We start from the raw sequence: 20,168 nt of genomic DNA, 5'->3' as shown, positions 1-20,168 counted from the left end.
CAATTTTTCAGCTGGTTTTATTATAGAACTTATAAAATCAATGTAAAACTTTTCGGTTTTACAAAATTTGGGTTTTATATTTTATTAAAAGTTGACTTAACCTTAAATTTAAACTCGGAAATATTAATTGGTAGTCGTTTTAATAAATGAAAAACAGTTTCAATTGAATTTCTTTCTGGAAATAATATTTTTGAAAAATATTTCATGTTATCTAGAGAGCTTGAAAAGAAGCATACCGTTTTAATTAAAATTAACCAATGGTAAAGTATTTATATTTAGTGGCTGAAATACATTTTAGTTTAAATAATTAATAATAATGCACATTTTTTCCTCTGTGTAGAAAGCAAGAAAGCCAAGGAAAATGGAAGTGGAAAGTAAAAAATCGTTATTTTCCTGCACTTTTTTCCTTTCTTTATTCCCCTCGCAGTTCTCATTATTATTTACCCTCTTTGGTGACGCCGCTGGGCATTTTTGGTTTATCGTTTTAATTGCCTTGGTTTCTTTGGCAGGGGCGGCGGTTGCAGGGGGTGCGAGGGAGCTTCGAGGGGGCGTTGGCTGGGTGAAAGGGCGTCATCGATAAGCTCCACGGGTGTGTCGGAGTGTTCGGCTAATGATAAGCACACAGAACTTATTCAAACTGGCGACAATGCCACACATGCGGAAATCTACTAATTGGGGGCAAATTATTTGCGAAAAGAAATCAAAGGGCTGGGGAATTTACTTTGGCAGTATTCCAGCAGCAGAAAATAGTAAAATCTTTTGATAACATAAACATGCCTCACTAAAATCGCATTTCTGTAGATGGGGTCTTAAAATATACAATATGGATTTATTTTAAATATGAATAACACTTTTAAAATACTTTCTTAAAACCTAAATGGGTTTATACCAACCAAAAAAAGGTGATATTAAGGAAATCTGTTTTGACTGTAAAGTATCTATGATATAGCTGTTAAAAATTTTAAATCATTTTGGAAAAAGTTTATTAAGAAAGTGCTTGTAAACATTAGAACTATTTTTAAATGTTAAAAAAAAAAATACGTATCGAAAATCCAGTTATATTATGCATTTAAATGTTTATTTCGTGATGGGCAGTGAATAATATTTGTATAGTAAATGGGTTCTGTTATCATTAATGTTCATATAAATGTATTCTTTAAAAAATTTCATTAAAATATGATTTTTCCATACATTTTTATTTTATTTTCATGATGGTAGAATTCTTTAAAAATCTAGGTCTGACATAGGAACTTATAGTTCTAGCTGCCAGGAGGACTATGATTATTAAGGTGTTTTTCTTTTTATATTTTTTTTATGTTTCCATACAGAAATGTAAACCTAATTTTAGTGGAACAAAGAGTATTTATTACACAGGAAAAATTTTATTATCACATGAGAATCCTTCTTTATATCACATTTTTTTTAAGGGTGTGCTTTTATTTCATATATAAATCAGTACTCTACTCAAATCAGTAATATAAATAATCACAATTATTTTTATATATTTTGGTAGAGGTTAATTTAAAAAAAGCTTCTATAAAGCCTTAGTAATAGTTGTACTTAATATTTGAATTTAATTTTGAGCTGTGCTTTGATTGATATTTGATAATGGCTGTATGCCAAGTGACTCCAATTAGTAACGTCTTGAAGTGCCCCCCTTATTGGGTTTTCCTATGTTTTTCCCCCATTTTTCGGTTTTCCACCATTTTCCCGTGGCTCCAACGGGATTTTCCCGCCGAATCGAATGGATTCGCATCCGCTGGCTGGCGAATTTGCGAGCGGCTTGGCAATCTGGCAATCGAAATCCGCTCATTGGCTGCATCGACTCAAGCGGAACGCGTAGTTTTGGTTGGCTATCAAAGTATCTGTGTGTACTTACGCCTGTGTGTGTGTGTGTGGTTGCAGTAGTGGTTGTGGTTACGCCTCTGTGTGCGTGTGAGCCGCCCTGTCCAATACAGATGCCTGATTAGAGGAGTTTTGATATAGTAATCGACCGCAGCGTGTAATAATTCCTGCGGTTTCATAATGCCCGACCACACACACACTCGCACACGCACACAAGCACTGTTGGTGGTGCGCAACCGCTGACACCAACACAACAACACACCAACACACACACACCATGCACCACCCCTTAACCCATGAGCACCCCCTTTTTTTTGTTGCCCAAGAAACCGCAAGCCGAAGGAGGGTTGCTCAGGCCTACGAAGGTAATGTGCAAAACCAAAAACGGCTAAAAAATAATATAACCGAAAAACCCAAGGAAGTATTTAGCACCGCCCTGTAGGGAATTTATTTAGATTTCTTTTTTGGCTCACTTTCCAATGGGCGGGCGGCTGTGCCCCATGTGGTTGCCATTTTTCCACTCATTCTTCGGCTTTTCTTGGCCGCAAATGGCAGCCGCAAGTTATAGGACCTCTCTCTCTCGCACCCTGTAGCCGTCTCTTTCGCGCTGGCTTACCAATTCCTGGTTTGCCACAAAGCCGCGTCTCCAACGCTTTGCTTTTCTTTTTTTTTTCTTGAAACGAGATGCGATGAGAGACTTTTTTTGAGTCCTTTCCAAGGCGAAATTCTTTTGGGGGTTGAACCAAAAAAAAGCAAAGCACAGAAGTGCCAAGAAAAGCCTGGGAAAAACTCAAGAAGTTCGCACGTCTCTTTCTGGCCCGCTGTTCGCCTCTCGCTCTAACCTTTGCCGCCTTTTTTTCCAGAGTGCGCCAAAAAATTGAGCGCAATTTTTCTAAGATCCGTGGTGGGTTGCCCCTTCTTCAGGGGTGGCAAGTGGTGAGGTGGGTGGTGGGCCGATGGGGGGGGGAGGCTTATGCTCCACTCTGTCCAACTTGAAGACGTCGTTGCGGCCTTTCTGCTTGTGGTGTAGTTGACGTTTTCTGGTTTCGGTTTTCGGTTTTCGGTTTACTTTGCCCTTTGCCCCTCCCTCTGCCGGCGTCGCTGCCAGCGTCGACGTCGACGTCGACTGCGCTGCCGTGGGACAACCGCTGCTACTGGTTCTCGCGGTAAATGTTAAGCCAAAAAGAAGGAGAGGCGGCCTCCGAGCATCCACGGCAGCAACAACAGCGGGAGTGAGGAAAAAACTGCAAGAAAACACCACAGTGCAACCCCGCAAAGTTGAACATTAAGGCAGAGGTACTTGTTCACACAAAACAAAAATATGAGTAAAATAAAAATACCTAGCACTAATTACTTATGGCCTTATGGCCCTTGCTTGAATGTTGACTAATTGATAGGATTTTTTTTAAGTCTGTTATGACTGTAGAACCTATGTAGAACCTGTAGTACATTTGTACAACAACCTTTTATGAATTTCTATCCAAAAATCCCATAGGTTGTAATGACTTTTTGAAATAATAATACCAACTCACCCAAAACCTAATCAAAATCCGGCACGAGGGACCAAATGAGAATAAAATTCAAAATTATTAGTCCTTCGAGCCGCATTCTCTGATTTGAAATCAAAAAGTTTGTGGTTAAAAATTAAGTGGTTAATATATGAGCAGTATATATTTAATCTACTTCATGTCAAAAGTGTTGGTCCTTCGAGCCGGATTTTAAGAATACTAGTATGTGCTCTAACACTAAGGGTTATATATCTTACAATCTATCCGTAACGTCTGCTCTGAGGAGGCCTGACTGTATATACCCCCATCGGTTGAGTAAGAAGTCGACATAGACGTTCCCCTGGGGGCGGGGTGCCGAGATGTTGCAGTGTTTGATGGGGTGGTGGGTGTTTTGGAGTGCTTGGAGGGTGGGGGTGGTGCGATGGTCCTGCTTCTTTTTCGCCTGTGATTATGATGAGGCGTCGCCTGCGCTCCTTCGTCCTTGGCATCCTTCGCATCCTTTGCATCCTTCGTCCTTCGACTGCGACTTCGTGAGCGCGCTGCGTGAGACTTCGTTACAGTTGGATGCTGGATGCTGTACACTCGTTCTATTCCAAAATCGGGGGCCCTCGGCCGGCGTCGCCGTCGCGGTCGCGGTCGACGTCGCTGCCGGCGTCGGTGGTCGGCGTTGCCAACCGCTCGTAGTGGTCGCGTTCATGGTTACCGCAAAAAAATAGTTTAATATCTCCGTGTCGTTTGATTCGATCGCCAGTCTCAGCCCCCGTCTGTGTGTCTCTCTATATGTGTCTGTGTCTCTGGGTGTGTGTCGGTGTGTGTGCAAGTGTCGGTGGCTAAGCAAAATTACCACAATTAGAAAGCCCAAAATCGAAAGAGTCTGCTCGAAATTCAATCATTTTTTTGAAGTGCTTGTGGTGCAATAATAACGAAATAAAAATCAAAGAAAAATCCTTATAAAACAAAATTATATTTGGTGCTGGCGAAAAAAATAATTATAGCCAAATCTCTGAAAAAAAAGTAAGTTGAGGGTTCACACGATCGTCCCTGCAATATTATAAACTGATCAACAGTTAATGAACTTCAGAAGGATATTACTTTTCCACAAAATTGCCTAGTGATCAGTAACTAAACCATAGAAATATGTTCTTAAGTAAGAAAATAAGAAAACGTGAACTGATCTCTAGTACATTTAATAGCCTCAAAAGGATTTTAAATTTTTTTAGATTTCTTTATACTATTTATTATTTATTTGTAAAAAAACATAAACGTATAATATCGTTTTAGTCTTGTGCCTTTTGTTCAACGTAATGAAATATGATTTGAAAATATAAAATATCTTTATTGATCATCGCATAAAAAATATTCTTTAACATAGTTAGTTTTTATTATAATTTCCAAGCGATAAGCTATTTTTTTAATATTTCATTTAGATTTATTTTTTATTAGAAATACAAATATATTTTTAAAATAAGAAACATGCTTAATTTAAACAAATAAATGAAGTTCTTAAATGCTTGGACATATTCAGAGCATTAGTCATAATTTCGTAGTCAATTGATTTTGATTTCCTAAGCCGCACAATTCAGCATAAATCCATCTTTTTCCCACGGGTTCATTTACATTTGTTGGTCTAATTGTGTGGCTAGCCCCGCAACCGACTTGTTTGTTAACCGATTATATAGACCGACTTCGGTGAACCCCTTCCCCCTTTCCACGCCCCTGTCCCCTCATCTGTGGCCACATATGTCGCCACATAGTCGCTTGGCCAGCTCATTTGGCCGGCCATCTGCATTCGGCAGCGGCAAAAAATGCATATATGGATATACATATATTGTAAATGTATGCATTTCAGTGCGGAAGTTGTAAAAAACGCGTATTCGCAGCGTATACATGTATGTATAGATATATATCTTTAGGTCTGGTTGTGTTTGTGCAACACTTGCTGCTACATTGCAAAACAAGAAGAAAATTCCAGGGGTCCTAATGAACCGAAGCCTTAAATACTCTGGTTTCTTTTTTGTATGCGTATATATTTTTTTAATTTTTTAAAAAAATATAAAAAACCGAATATTACTTCAAGTACTTTATAAAAAATTCTAGAAGCTGCTTTTTAAAATATTTTGTTTATTATTAATTTTCTAAGGATTAACTTTTAATACTTTTTGTTTAAAAAAAAAGTATGCAGATAAGATATTGGGAAAAACCAAAAACATTTTTAAAGTATTAAACAAAAAATGATCTCTTTGATTTTAGAAATGTTAGTTTTTTTGGCTTTATATAATTATATAAACATAGTTCGGTTTCAGAAATGGAATGTTAGATCTTTTTTTTTGCTTTATTAATAATAATTATAATTTTGTTTTATATCACAAGTTGAAAAACGAAAGCTGGGTTACTGGCAAAACCTTTGGAGCCTGGAAAATGGCCAGTTAAAAGTATCCTGAAAATAGTTGATGAAAACAAAACGCGGCTGTGTCCGGCAACTGGTTTTTATTTAAACAAAAGCGACTGGCTGGGCATTGTTGATTTTTTGGTGGCCAAACACAAGCCGGCAACATCTGGCGCTTTCGATAAATTTTTTCCCGTTTTTTCCGCACTTTATTACGCCATTTGATGGACATGAAATGGATTTTTTGTTTTTGCTGCCCGTTAACAAACACATACGCAGTCGTACATCTTAGTTTGGAGCCTGCCCATACGGCTCGAAATTCCTCATTATTGGTTATGATTTTTTAATATTTAATTGAGCTGCAATCGCCGACGTCGGCTTAAATGCAAATTGTGCGCAAAGGTGTGCGGTTCGCAGCGATTCCATTCGATTCGATACGATTCGATTCGTTTGGCTTCTGTTTGGATCCCACATAGCGATACTATAGAGCAACAGTTTCTGTTTCTGATTCCGGTTCGAATCTGGATCCTTTGTGCCCCAGGACCCCCCGAGGTCAAAGTGCAATAATAATTGAGCTGTTGTCGCTGACGGCAATAAACAAAAAGTGCAGCATACTTATGCGGGCTGCGAGCGGAAAAACAAAGAACTCCAACAAAAGCGTGGAAATCCGTACAAAAAATCACCAGTGCCTGTGTTCCAAAAAACATTTTCCCAATTAAAAAATGGAATGCTAAAAAAACCCAAGCAAAACTGTTTTCTTATGAGTCAAACAATTTGAACACCGTTAAATAAATGAAAATATAAAGTGTGTTATAAATGGTTATAATTTTGGAAATGTTAAATCCTTTTAGTAAACGTTTTCTTTTGTCTTAAAAACTATTATTTTTTTATTTTCTAAGGATATAAGCCATAAATAATTTATTAATTTTTAATATAATACAGTAATTAAATTTAAGAAATAAATAAAAATCATGATAAAAATTCTTAAACATTTCTAGAAAACTTATTTTGAGGAACACCATATTTTCGTTTAAAAAAAACCCTTGGCAATCCGAATTTCACTCGCAGTCCACATTAATTTTCCAGATTGACCAAATGAGCTGACAATGATCGGATTGAAAGCGTCGACTCTTTGAGGCAGGCATTGAAATCAAACCGAAAACCCACGAAACCCGCCGGCAACTGAATCCACTGAATACTGGCAGCCAAAGAGAGGCCCTGAAATACCTTGTGCCCAGCCTAGCAGCTGCAATAATGCACATTTCTGCTGAGGTCAGTTCGACCACCTCAAATCAAATACAGCAGCAGCAGCAGCAGCAGCAGCAACACCAGCAGCAACAGCAACATCAGCTGCAGCAGCAACAACAGCAGACAGCAACAACGACCACAACGAAGCGGCGAAATGCAGAGTCCTCCTCTGCCAACAACAATAACAACAATACCAGCACCACCAACAACAACAGCAGCAGCAACAACAACAACAACAACAGCACCACGAACAACAACAACAATAATAATAATGTTAAAACAAAGCCCGTGGACACGAGTCCTTACTTGACCCCCGAGAATCTCATCGAGCGCACCGTCGACGTCCTGCTCGCCGAACATCCTGGCGAACTGGTCAAGACGGGGTCACCACATGTGGTGGGTATAGCTACAGTTTATATATAGGGAGTATTTCCATTAATATTCGAGAAATCATCATTTAAAATATGAAATATTTATTTAATTTTGATCCAGAAACTTAACTCTCAAACAAATAAAAAAAGTCGGGGTCACCACATGTGGTGGGTAGAACTATACAATATAGAGTATTTCCTTCAATGTTCGAAATCATAATTTAAAGTATTTAATAATTGTTTTATTTTGATCAAGAAACTTAACCATAGAAAAACATATATTTTAATCATGACGGGGTCACCACATGTGGTGGGTATAGCTTCAGGGTATATAAAGAGTATTGCCTTCTAAGTTAGAAATCCTGATTTAAGTTATTTAGTATTTATTTAATTTTGATCAAGAAACGGAGTTCTCAGATATATAAAAAAATGAATCTATATCCTATGTTGGTCATGACGGGGTCACCACATGTGGTGAGTTTACATAACCTAAGACAATGTTTGGTAACAAAGTAGTTGTTTATTATATTTTGTTTGTCTTGCAATTGTAAAATGAGCAGTTTTTAAATAACGTTTTTAGGGCCCAGATGAAAATCGTGAATTTAATTTCCTTAAGTTTAATAAATAATAATAAAATATATTGATAAATCCCAACAGGTCTGCACCACTTTGCCCACGCACTGGCGCTCGAACAAAACGCTACCGATCGCCTTCAAGGTTTTGGCTTTGGGAGAGGTCATGGATGGCACTATAGTGACCATCAGGGCCGGAAACGATGAGAACTTCTGCGGGGAACTGAGAAACTGTACGGCCGTGATGAAGAATCAGGTGGCCAAGTTCAATGATCTGCGATTCGTGGGCAGGAGCGGAAGGGGTAAGTCCAGGAAAACTGACTTTGAAATTCAAATAGTTTTAAGAAAAAGAGAATTAATTGAACGTATTTTGGTTTTTAGGAATTTTGGAATGTATACGTTTAATTTTAGTTCATTTTTCCATTTCCATATTTTGTCCTCAGCTATAAATAATATAGGAAACTGATTACAAAAAGTCTTGTTGGATCATTTATCTTTTCTTTCTTTCTTATACCTTTTCACTTTTGGTCATTACCATTTGGCATATCATTCGCGTTGATTGCTGGCTTCCTGTGCCATATTGTCACACCCAAAAGTACACCCCATGCACCCAGAAATATACCCAAAAGTACACCCGAAAATACCCCAAAAATACTCACACTCGTACAAAGAACACATCAAAAGCCGCTGACAAACTTTTGTAGCCTGTTTCCGGGCGCTGGATCCTTGGTCCTTGGTCCTTTTGGCCTGGCATCAACAAATAAGATAAGTAGTCTGTAGTTAATTTTTATATGTCTATTGGGGACGTCCAGGGGCGTCGAATGAGATGAGGCGGGGGGCTGGGGACCCAGACGGCAGACAGTCTTGACAGTTGTCAATTTTGCTTGAGATTTTTTCTCGCCGCCGTTATTGCTGTTCATTTCGTCAATTTATCACGAACGCAATTTAAAAATCAAATCGAGGGTGACAGACAACATACTGTGATAGAATTTTCCCTCGCCGTCATTTTTTCTATTTTCGTTTTTCGGTTTTTTTTGTTGGCAAATTAAATCTGCGTAACTGTTTATTCAAAGCCCCGGCAACTTTTACTTTTGCCCAAGTTATTTTTCTTGGGGATTTTTCAGGGCATGTCTAAGTGCGCGCTTTGCCGCGGCATTTGACAATTTGCTCATTAAGTTTGTCTGACCCCTCGACGAAAAATGGGGGGCGGTGGTGGGTTAAGGTCCTTCGAGCACCCTCATCAGCAACGTCTTCCAGGCATCTATCCATCCATTCAGCCGTTCATTTCGGCCATCCTCTTGTTTGACATTTTTAAACGTTTCAAGTGGCAAATAATTCCTTGGGATTTACTTTGGCAAATCTTTTTTAAACATTTGATTATCCGGAGAGAGGACCTTTTTCCCTACTAATTATCGGTAGGAAAAAGTAGGAAAAGTCGATGGAAAAAACGGATGAAGAAGAGGGAGCGTGACAATTGCCAAAGGGCAGCATCAAATGTTTTACAAATGGATTTAAATTATTTAACCCGAAACGGGAACCCTTTTTTTCCTCTTTTTCCTCCTGGGGTTTTTTTTTGCAAACCCTTCTCGTTTTAATGCGCTACAAAGGGATTACGTGGGTGGAAGTCTCGCTTCGTATTATTTGCTTAATTTCAATTAGCAAACAAATGCAAATCCCTTGTACTAGAGAAAAGTAATGCAAAGCCTGCAATTGTAATTGTTGTCCGTTGTATTTGCTACAACTAATGCCACTTGCAGTTGTCAAGGCTGCAGACGCTCCAGCGCCCTTCGGTATGCAGCGAATTTATGAGGGCCAGCATGGGTTAAGGGTGGCTGCCACTGCCGCTGCCTCTGCCAGCGGGGAGCAGGGGGTTAAGCGGGTGGGGACAGCTCTATTGATAGTCCTGTAAAAGAGCCTTTCATTATCGCAATTGCACGGGCTACGCTCGCAATTGTGGGTGCTGTGGAAGTTTGAGGGGATTTTAAAACGTAGAATCGGATGAATGTTGGCAGTTTAACAGGGAGTCAAATGTTTTATATACAAGACTAGATTTTACATTTTGAGTTATTAAATAATTATGATATTTCTGGTTTTTCCTTAAGGTTTTATATTAAAATTATAGCATCTTTAACTTATATTAATAGAAAACCCTTGGTAAAAAAAAGTTTTGTCTATTTCTAGTTTTTTGGGTCAAAAAGAGGTAGTGAGATTTCAGAAAAAATACTCCTGGTTTTTGTCGGCATTTTTTTTTTGAAAAATGTTCAAAAATTACATTTATTAGATTTAAATGCCAATCGATTGGAAATTTAATTACGAGCTCAACGAGGTATCACATTCCATATTCTAACCTCATTTATTATTTTATTGGGGAAAAATACGTTATTTTTAAGCCGTTTTTAGGTTGTAATTTAGTCAAATTTAGGCGCACAACAAAAAGACCGCCTGTTCTGAGCAGCTAACAACCAAAGCTATCGATCCCTATCACTTTTCGGGAAATTTATTTTTTGACGAAAATTCGCATTTTTTGTAAGGGGTTGTATCATCATTTTTTTTCGAATAATTAAAAAAAAAAAAAATTTTAGATTTAAGTGCCAATCGATTGGGAATTTAATTACGAGCTCAACGAGGTATCACATTCCATATTCTGACCTCATTTCGCAATTTGTACTGATTTTTTTTCCTCAAAAATAGGGAGTATTATTTTTTGGCGAAAAATTCGTTATTTCTAAGCCGTTTTTAGGTTGTAAATTAGTCAAATTTAGGCGCACAACAAAAAGACCGCCTGTGCTGAGCAGCTAACAACCAAAGCTATCGATTCCTATCACTTTTCGGGAAAATTTATTTTTTGACGAAAATTCGAATTTTTTGTAAGGGGTTGTATCATCTTTTTTTTCGAAAAATTTTCGAAAAATAAATTTTTTAGATTTAAATGCCAATCGATTGGGAATTTAATTACGAGCTCAACGAGGTATCATATTCCATATTCTGACCTCATTTCGCAATTTGTCGACCAAAATACTGATTTTTTTTGCTCAAAAATAGGGAGTATTATTTTTTGGCAAAAAATACGTTATTTTTAAGCCGTTTTTATGTCGTAGTTAAGTCAATTCGGGGCGCACAACAAAAAGATCGACTGCTATGAGCAGCTAACAACCAAGGCTATCGATCCCTATCACTTTTACGGAAATTAATTTTTTGACAAATTTTCGCATTTTTTGTAAGGGGTTGTATCATCTATTTTTTTTCGAAAATTTTTCAAAAATTAAAGTTTGAAGATTTAAATGCCAATCGATTGGGAATTTAATTACGATCTCAACGAGTTATCACATTCCATATTCTGACCTCATATCGCAAAATGACGACCAAAATACTGATTTTTTTTGTGCAAAAATAGGGAACTTTATTTTTTGACGAAAAATGCGTTATTTTTAGGGCGTTTTTATGTCGTAATTTAGTCAAATCGGGGCGCACAACAAAAAGACCGACTGTTATGAGCAGCTAACAACCAAGGCTATCGATCCATATCACAAATCGGGAAATTTATTTTTTTACCCATTTTCGCATTTTTTGTAAGGGGTTGATCCTCTTTTTTTTCGAAAAATTTTCAAAAAAAATTGATTTTTAGTTTTAAACGCCAATCGATTGCGAATTTAATAACGAGCTCAACGAGGTATCACATTCCTTAATCTGACTTCATTTCGCAATTCGTCGACCAAAATACCGATTTTTTTTGTGCAAAAATAGAGAACCTTTTTTTTGACGAAAAATTGCGTTATTTTTAGGCCGTTTTTATGTCGTAATTTAGTCAAATCGGGGCGCACAATAAAAAGACCGACTGTTATGAGCAGCTAACAACCAGGGCTATCGATCCCCACCACTTTTTGGGAAATTTATTTTTTAACCCATTTTCTCATTTTTTGTAAGGGGTTGAAACATCTATTCTTTCGAAAATTTTTCAAAAAATAAATTTTTCAGATTTAAGTGCCAATCGATTGGGAATTTAATTACGAGCTCAACGAGGTATCACATTCCATATTCTGACCTCATTTCGCAATTTGTCGACCAAAATACTGATTTTTTTTGCTCAAAAATAGGAAGTATTATTTTTTGGCGAAAAATTCGTTATTTGTAAGACGTTTTTAGGTTGTAATTTAGTCAAATTTAGGCGCACAACAAAAAGACTGGCTGTTATGAGCAGCTTTCAACCAAGGCTATTGATCCCTATCACTTTTCGGGAAATTTATTTTTTGACGAAATTTCGCAATTTTTGTATTATTTTTGACTTATTTTTGCTTTTTTTTTGTTTTGCAGTTGAACTGTGGTTTTAATATTTTTGATGTCAAAATAAAACGCTCACCGCCATTTAAATTTTATGACATTACTCTTAAAAATGTAGTTTTAAATGAATGTCTTCGTATGGTCAAAACATTTTTAATGAAATTACATTGTCTTGTATTTCTATACCACAGTAATATATTGGTAATCTCGTGACCCCCACGCCAGTTCTTAGCTAAAATCGAATTATTTTTTCGCGTGCTGAAGTACTCGCAATTTTAATGATATGGACCACGTGGCGTATGCGTAATGCCACTGGTCGGGGGCAACGCAATTAGATAAAATGGCGGCATCAGCAGCTGCAATCGCAATTGCAGCCGTGGAAATGGGAAATGGAAATGGGAAATGTGTGGAAATGGAACTGCAGTTGCAGCCAAGCGGAAACTGCATAATCCACACCCACACAGATGCAGCCGCTCCCACACATACACACATGCACATGCACAAATGCATCGGGCTTGTTGTTGTCGACTAATGAATTACAATCACTTGGATGCCGTTTCGTCGAAAGAGATTTCTGTGCCGGCCGGGGGGGCAGGGGGCTAAGAGTTAAGGGTCAAGGGGCCCAGGGGTTAAGGGGTTAAGGGGCTCAGGGGGTCCGGCACATGTAATTATTGTTGCCATATGCATGTAAATGAGAGCTGCACACTGATGTGCAAGCACTTTGAAGTGCATTACCAAAGTGCAGCGCAACATCTAAGCTGCAGATAATATGTTAATTAACTGCAAGTGATTATAGCCTGCTTATTGCTCAGTTTAAACCCATGGAATGGGCTCTCCGCACTCGTAACCCTGGAATTTTCGGGAGAGCTGTTAGTTGATTGTCAGCCAAATGAGTCGAATGCATTAGCTGATTGCTACCATGATCTTTTAAAAAGCAAACGCCTTCTTTAAAACATAGTGAAATATGTCATATTACCATTTCTACAGTTCTACAGACCCAAATTTATCTTCTAGCTATGGAAAACTCTAGATAAAGCATTGGTCTTTAAATTTAAAACAATTATTTTTAAGACTATTACAAATTGGTTCTTACCTTTTAACAGATTGAAAGTTATTTTCATGGAATTAGTAATATATATACATTTACATTGATCAATCACAAATGAGCAACTAATAGTATTACTTGTGATTATCCCAAGCTAGATCACTTCATTGATTTTCAAAATTTAAAATAATAATATTTTAAACTTTTATTATTTGATTTTTACAAAATATAAAATAATAAATAGAATTTATTGATCTGAAATGATTAACCAATATTATGTTCTATGATTATCCCACTCTAGTTCAAAGCTTTGCTCTTAAATAATTATAATTGAAACTATTAATACCGACTTAAAGATATCTTCTAGCAAGAATTAAAAACATATCGAAAATACAAACATCGAACTGCGAGAATATTAAAAGAACGAAGGGCAGATATGTGCAGCTTGCTCAGGTTGAAGTGAATATTCCAGTGGTCCATTGTTGCTTTTCGGTTCCCCTTTTGGGTGCCTGGGTTCCTGAGTTCCCGAGTTCCGCTCCTCAGTTTCTTTAAAGCTTCCGGCATCCATTAAACTTCATTAAAAATTAAATATGCGCCCCGGCGTTGTCAGTCAGAAGCTGGAAAACTCAGAGAACTCGGAAAACTCGAGAGCAGACAAACTGCCAAACAGACTGGGCGTTTTGCGGGATTAGGGGCGTGGCACTGCCTTCTCGACGGAGGACTCAAAAACCCTTTTCTAACTGACACGCATCAATTTACAGCACTGTGCTCGAAAAATACTCAAGACTTTTAATGAGATGAAGGTGAAATTTCATTATGAAGTTTGCCGCACTAAGATGAAGACACCCATTCCGCCCCCTTTTTTTAGCGAGGGGGTGTGGTTGCGAACGGTAACCTCGTTAGGCTTAATTAATAGCAGCAATGTGATAAACACCCAGGCCAACAGCCAAAATGGTCGCACTAAGGCCGCCATTTTGAACCAAAGCCTCCTCTACAAAAAACACTCACAAAAACATCGTCAACATTACTTAACTATGTTTTACAATATACTTTACTTATGGCATATTGGTTGGAGTTATTTTCTTTTTCTTAAATATATCTTATCTTATATTTAATTTTATTTAAGGATGTATAAATTTGTGGGCCCTCTAGAACTTGCATTAAAATAACTTCCTTAAAAAATACTTACAATTCAATTTACTATGGTTTACTATCAGAAAAGTAGAAAAAAGGGTTACATAAATTGATTGATTAGATTAATAAATTTAAAATTGGCTATAAATTTAACGGACATACCACATTTTTTAAACAATGAAGACCACTTAAAATAAATATAGGTTTTTAGTTTAATTTAATAGTTTAAGATGGTCAAGTAATATGCTGCATATGACGGTTTTCTTCCGTAAAAACTGAAATGTCTTAGAACCCTCCCCCGATTTCTCTCCGTGCACAAACCAACACACTGAAAACTTTCGCCCAGGTGTCAGCAACAGTCCCAAAAGGCAACAGCACAAACAACAGCGACCCGGACAAGTTCGTTTTTTAATGAGCCAACGTCAACGTTGCCAACTCGCGTCTGCCGTTGACATTTGACAGATTTCCTAGGAGCTGCCGCTTAGATACTTTCCTTTGGGGGCGGGGCAGTGGCAGTTTCTACTTATTTAGGCATTAGTCGGTAGGTGGACCTGCACCCACCCGCCCGAAAAACCACCCACAAAGCCGCCCCAAGAAGTCCCAAAAGCCACTGCCCACCCATCCAATGACCTCGCAAGCCGGGTGTTTGGATTCTTCGACTCCTGGGCAAAGATTCTTTCCGGCGACGGGCGGCATCGTTAGTGGAATTATAGTCGAATGAATTTCAACCTTGGCTACCCCTATTAACCTGGCATCTTAAATTCCAGTTAGCGCCTTTTAAACGAGTCCCAAGGAATTCGAAACGCCCATCTGTTTGAGGCTCTTTAAAACTACCTAATAAAAGAATTTGTAGTCTCGAAGTCAAGTTTGCATTTTCTAAGTAGATTTCCAGGTTCTAAAGTCCACTATTTAAAGATTTTGTATACAGAAATGAACAAAAAAAATCTATATCTTGGATACAAGTTTGTTATCTATTGGTATGTACATTTTTGAGGAGACTACTTTCATTTACCACCAATTTTATTTAGGGAGGAACTCTAAAAGTGTTTGACATTATTATTCTTAATCAAGCAGTTAGTTTAAGCTTAACGATTTAAATTATCTGGTTAAATAGGAGTAAAGGTGATATTTAATTTTAAAATGTCAGAACCGGAGTTTCTCCAAGAAGTTAACCAATGAATTTAAAGGTACATATTACACATATTTTAAGTACAGGTCATGATTCCTAAAAATTGTTGTTTTCCAAAAAAAATCTATTTATATAAGGCTTTCTTCTAGACTAATCCATCTGACTTTCTCTTTTTTTAAAGCTTAACTTAATGCTCCTTCTTCATACAGACGTTTTTTTGTTGGTGGGCGAATAAACAAGTTGAATTTTCTTTGCCGTTTGTTTGTTTGATTGTTTGTTTGCCTGTTGGCTCATAATGTTTGTTTGAACAGTGCGGGTGTGTGTGAGTCTGTGTGGGTGTGTTTGCGTATGTGTGTTGGCCTTAAATTCCTTGTCGCTAAAGCATTTTGGCCAGTTTCGCTGGCGGATGAGACTGGAACTCCGAGTCAAAGGCGGTGGCGAGCGAGCGTTGCAAATATTTGCCGAGGGACAAGTATGCGCAATTAAAATTTGATTTAATACAAATGCACACACACACAAACACTCAGAGCTGCCCGCACACAGATACGCACGCATACAGAGACGGGGACAGACTTGTGTTTGTTTGCATTCGTATTTGCCTGTTTGCTGGTGGCACACAGTATCCAATTTCGGAAATTACTTGCGCATCATCGGTCGGAAATTCCTTGAGTATCGAATGGAATTTAATTGAAGTCACGAATTCTCACAAAATTCAAGCAATCCACACACACACACTCGCCCACTCACATACATTTTACATACATTCTACATAAATAAATCAGATGGCACATTAACACTTCTTCGACCGTGGGGGTTGTTGATGCCTTACATTTTCCTTGCGTTTGATGTTGAATTTTTAATTTTCATTAAGCAGCCGCCAGCCCTTATGACAGGTTTTTTTCCCTACCCCCTTTTCCCTGAATTTTCCATGGGGTTGCTAACTTCCGGTTGGTGTTCCCACACACACTCACGCACACACTCGCATTGCTGTGTGTTTGCCGTGTGCTTAATTGATATTTGTATAATGAAATGTGTCACAGGATTTTCCTGCCCGCATCATCATATCCTGAGAAACAGCAGAAGGAGTTGCCGAAAACCCCAACTGGCCCTCAAGATTTGTTGACACTTTCCTGGGTTCTTAATTGTAAAATTCGGTTAAGCTCAAGGGAGCTGAAAAATATTTCATTGTCCCGATAATGAGATAAAGTATTTTATAAGATAGAAAAAATAAAGCTTATAGCTTTACATGACTTAAATATTATCCAATTGAAGTTATAATAGTGTTACTTTTGTTCTTTTTCAAGATATGCCGATTAATAGGTTAAATGATTGTTAAATATTAAAATAGTAATTACAATAGGGACATTAATTTGTACAATTAAAATGCTACAAAATATTATTTAACTGTTACAATTCCTTATGTTTTCTTAAAGTAATTTAAAATGTTTCCTTTATATCTTTACTGTCTTGAAAATAATATCTATTATTTTGTTTGTCTTTAAAACCACTAAACAAACCGAAATATAAATTACCCCTTATCTTAACCTAAATTATATTGCTTTGAATTTATTTTTGTCAAGTTCTTATCAAAAGACACCCCTGCAAATTGCGGCACCAAAAATCTATATACTTTTAAGCCAGGCTCCTCGAATTTCCCTCGGCCGAATGACCGCAATCAATAAATTCGCTTTATATACATATTATTTTTACCATTTTTGCCGTTCGCTGGCTTTATTGTTTTGCTGGATGTTTAAAATGCGATAAATTAAATTAAATAGCTCAGTCCCTTTATTTGGCTACTTACAGATTATGTGACATTTATTGTTCACGCTTAAATCTTGAAAATTGCAATTTAGCGGCCGTCCTTTTTGGGGGACGATGGGTGGTGGGTGGTGGGTGGCTTAGTGGGGGTGGCTTATCAGCTAGCCCCAAGGATAGAATTATGTCCTTGTCGCCATCGTCTTTGTCGCGTTTATTTTCTTTCCGCCTCCGTCTCAGCATCTTTTTTCCTTGACTTTTTCTACTTTCTTTTTTTCGAGGATTTTTTCAGATTTTTGTGCTGATGTCGACGGTGCCGCCGCACAGTTGTCTCGAGTTTCCGTTTTAATAAACGTCGATTCCGGCTTCCTGTTTGGCAGCCCTGCGTATATCTCAAGACCCCAGTGTTTCGTCAACCAACCAACCAACCCCGCCAAAGTGGAAGGCCGTAATTGCTGGCAGCGTCTGGGGCTCCGTCTCATTTTCATCCTCGTCTCCTCGGCTGTGTCTTCATTTATTGCCAATATAATTTCTGACTTGGCTGGAAATTTAATTTCCTTTTCGGCATGTGAGAAAGTTTTTCCTTGCCTTTCCATCGCCATTTCGCCCGGCGGCCATGTAACATAAATCCAGAAATCCAGAAGTCCTGCAATCCTCTATCGCTTCTTGAAAAACAACGAAAACGGATGTCAACAGAGTCAAGAAGTTGCGCCAAAAAGGGTTACAATTTATGATTATTAAACCGAAACCAAGTGAAACTGAAACGCCTCCCACTCTCATTATTTTGGAAAACTCACCCTGCAAAAGCGGAAAAGCGCCTCGGGGGAAAATGGGTTGAGCCAAAAAGACAAAAGTCAGTTATAAAAATAATGATGATTCCAATATATGCAACAAAAAAGTCAATAAAAAATCTTCACTGAAAATAAAATAACAAATAAATTAAAAAAAAAAAAAAAAATCAGAATTAAATGGTTAAAAAGAACGTATCATCGTTTAATGTTTTATGTACATGACAAGATAGTTAAGCCACAAAATTTTATAAGTGCAATACTGAAGAATCGGTAACCTGATATGAACTCCAAACTAGCAGTTTTAGGTCACCATGCCGCAAATCATTGAAAAATGATAACTCAAAAATCCTGAAAAAAGTTGGATATTATTGAAATGACAAGTTAAGCCACTAGCTTAAAAAATAAATAAAACTAGTCAAGTAATGCCCCCTATAAATGAAGTTTTGGGTCACCTATTGCTACGTTTGTGATTCAAAAGAGAGTACAAAAATGGCTTAAAGTAATAGTGGCCACATAAACAATCAACAAAGTGTCTTCAAGCAGTCTCAACTCGGCCAAGTCAAAAGTGAAGGGAAAACCCTCACATACTTTGTCCTTTTTGCTATAAAATAAACATATGAATATTTATGACTGGCAAGGAGATATCCCAGTGCCTTTGGGGGGTCAAAGTGGAGTTTATGCAAATAGACTGCCAAGGAAAAGAGACTTTCGACTGGACCGGAGCCTTCTGCAGCGAAATGTAATGCCGAGATATATTTTTCTGAGGCTTAGGGCAAAGTTTTGAGTATGTGTAGGGGTTTCTTGGCCCCCGTCATTTGATCCCCTGGCAATCCTCGATGGAGCCCGGCCATTAAGTAAATTCGTTGGCATTAGGCAAAGTGTTGAAATTATGATCTGTTAAGTGTCTAAATACGAGCCGAGTGCCTCTGGGGTTGGGTTTGTCCTGGGGGTTGCTCTCCTTGGTTCCTTGTTTCGCATCCTGCTGTATTTAAAATGTCATTTTGTTGTCAACCTCAGACTTCTTGTCTTATGTCAAATTATAATTATGGCGCCATGCTACTAACGACATTAACACAGGGCAAAAGGCAGTGGCAGTGGCAGTGGCAGTAGCAGCCATTAAATTGCCTAAGCATACGAACCCTTGTCGGTGTCCTTGCTGCGATGTCCTGGCCACCCACCACCCACCACCCACCACACACCATCCCCCTTTCCCGCCCCCTTTTTTGGGGGGCGGTAGTCCTGCCTTCATTATCAGCATCGAAAGTTAAAATGCAGGCAAAGGCTTCGGCTTCTGCTTCCACAGCAAATGAAACATTTTTGTTGTGCAAGGTTAAACGTTTCAAAAACTTTGTTTTAAAATCACTTAGCGCCCGGAACACACACTCGCGTCCACATAAATGAGCCACAGTGGAACTTTTACTCTTAAAGATCTGCTTTTTACAAATATTTGTAAAATTTAAAATAATTAGAAAAAAAATTTTGTAAGTAAAGTAATAACACATTGGTTTTCCAGCACATATAAAAAGTTTTGTTTAAAATTAAATGTTTAGTATATTTATTCTGATAGCAATGTGGTTAAATAATTTTATGTGTACTTATAATGAAATAAAAGATTACTGGAATAATATTTTTCTTTTGGTGAAATGACTAAGTAACTATTATTAACAATAATGAAATAAACACTTTGAATTTTTTAATATTTTGCGAAATTTTTGCGGAAAATTTTTTTTTGAGATTTTTTAAAAATATTTAATTTGTACGAATAAAAAATAAATATTTATCACAATATGTTTTACTATTTCTTGTGGACTAATACAATATTTTTATAAATATTACTGCCTAGTTTTATACATCAAATGTAAACTACGATTTTATTGCCTTTTCAATTATTAGTTTTGGGTCCACTGTGACCCCACCCCACGCATATGTCACAGTTGGGTCCTGTTAAAAGGGTGCAGACTTTGTCCACATTGCCACCGAGTTTCCCCCACCCCTCCCACGACACTGCCACGCCCCCCTCGATTTTCCCAGCCCTTTTTCCGCATTTTCCAACTCCTTTTCCGTCGTCGTTGTCGTCGCCTTTTGCAAAGTGGTGATAATTTC

The 20,168-nt window shown here is 37.7% G+C and overlaps 1 protein-coding gene across 1 annotated transcript in view; it reads left to right on the top strand.

Moving 5' to 3' along the window:
- Positions 1–3,973: 3,973 nt before the first annotated feature.
- RunxB (Runt related B) overlaps positions 3,974–20,168 on the top strand; it is a 32,388-nt gene continuing 16,193 nt past the window's right edge. The window contains exons 1-3 of the mRNA XM_065868064.2: positions 3,974–4,367; positions 6,826–7,383; positions 8,016–8,232. Of these exons, the coding sequence (XP_065724136.2) occupies positions 6,994–7,383; positions 8,016–8,232 (607 nt within the window). The 5' untranslated portion in view covers positions 3,974–4,367; positions 6,826–6,993. The remainder of the gene's footprint in view (positions 4,368–6,825; positions 7,384–8,015; positions 8,233–20,168) is intronic.

This window comes from Drosophila suzukii, chromosome X (assembly GCF_043229965.1).
Source record: "Drosophila suzukii chromosome X, CBGP_Dsuzu_IsoJpt1.0, whole genome shotgun sequence".
Taxonomy (NCBI): domain Eukaryota; kingdom Metazoa; phylum Arthropoda; class Insecta; order Diptera; family Drosophilidae; genus Drosophila; species Drosophila suzukii.
The sequence above is the reverse complement of the archived record's forward strand: the minus strand, read 5'-3'. Positions and strand labels throughout refer to the sequence as shown.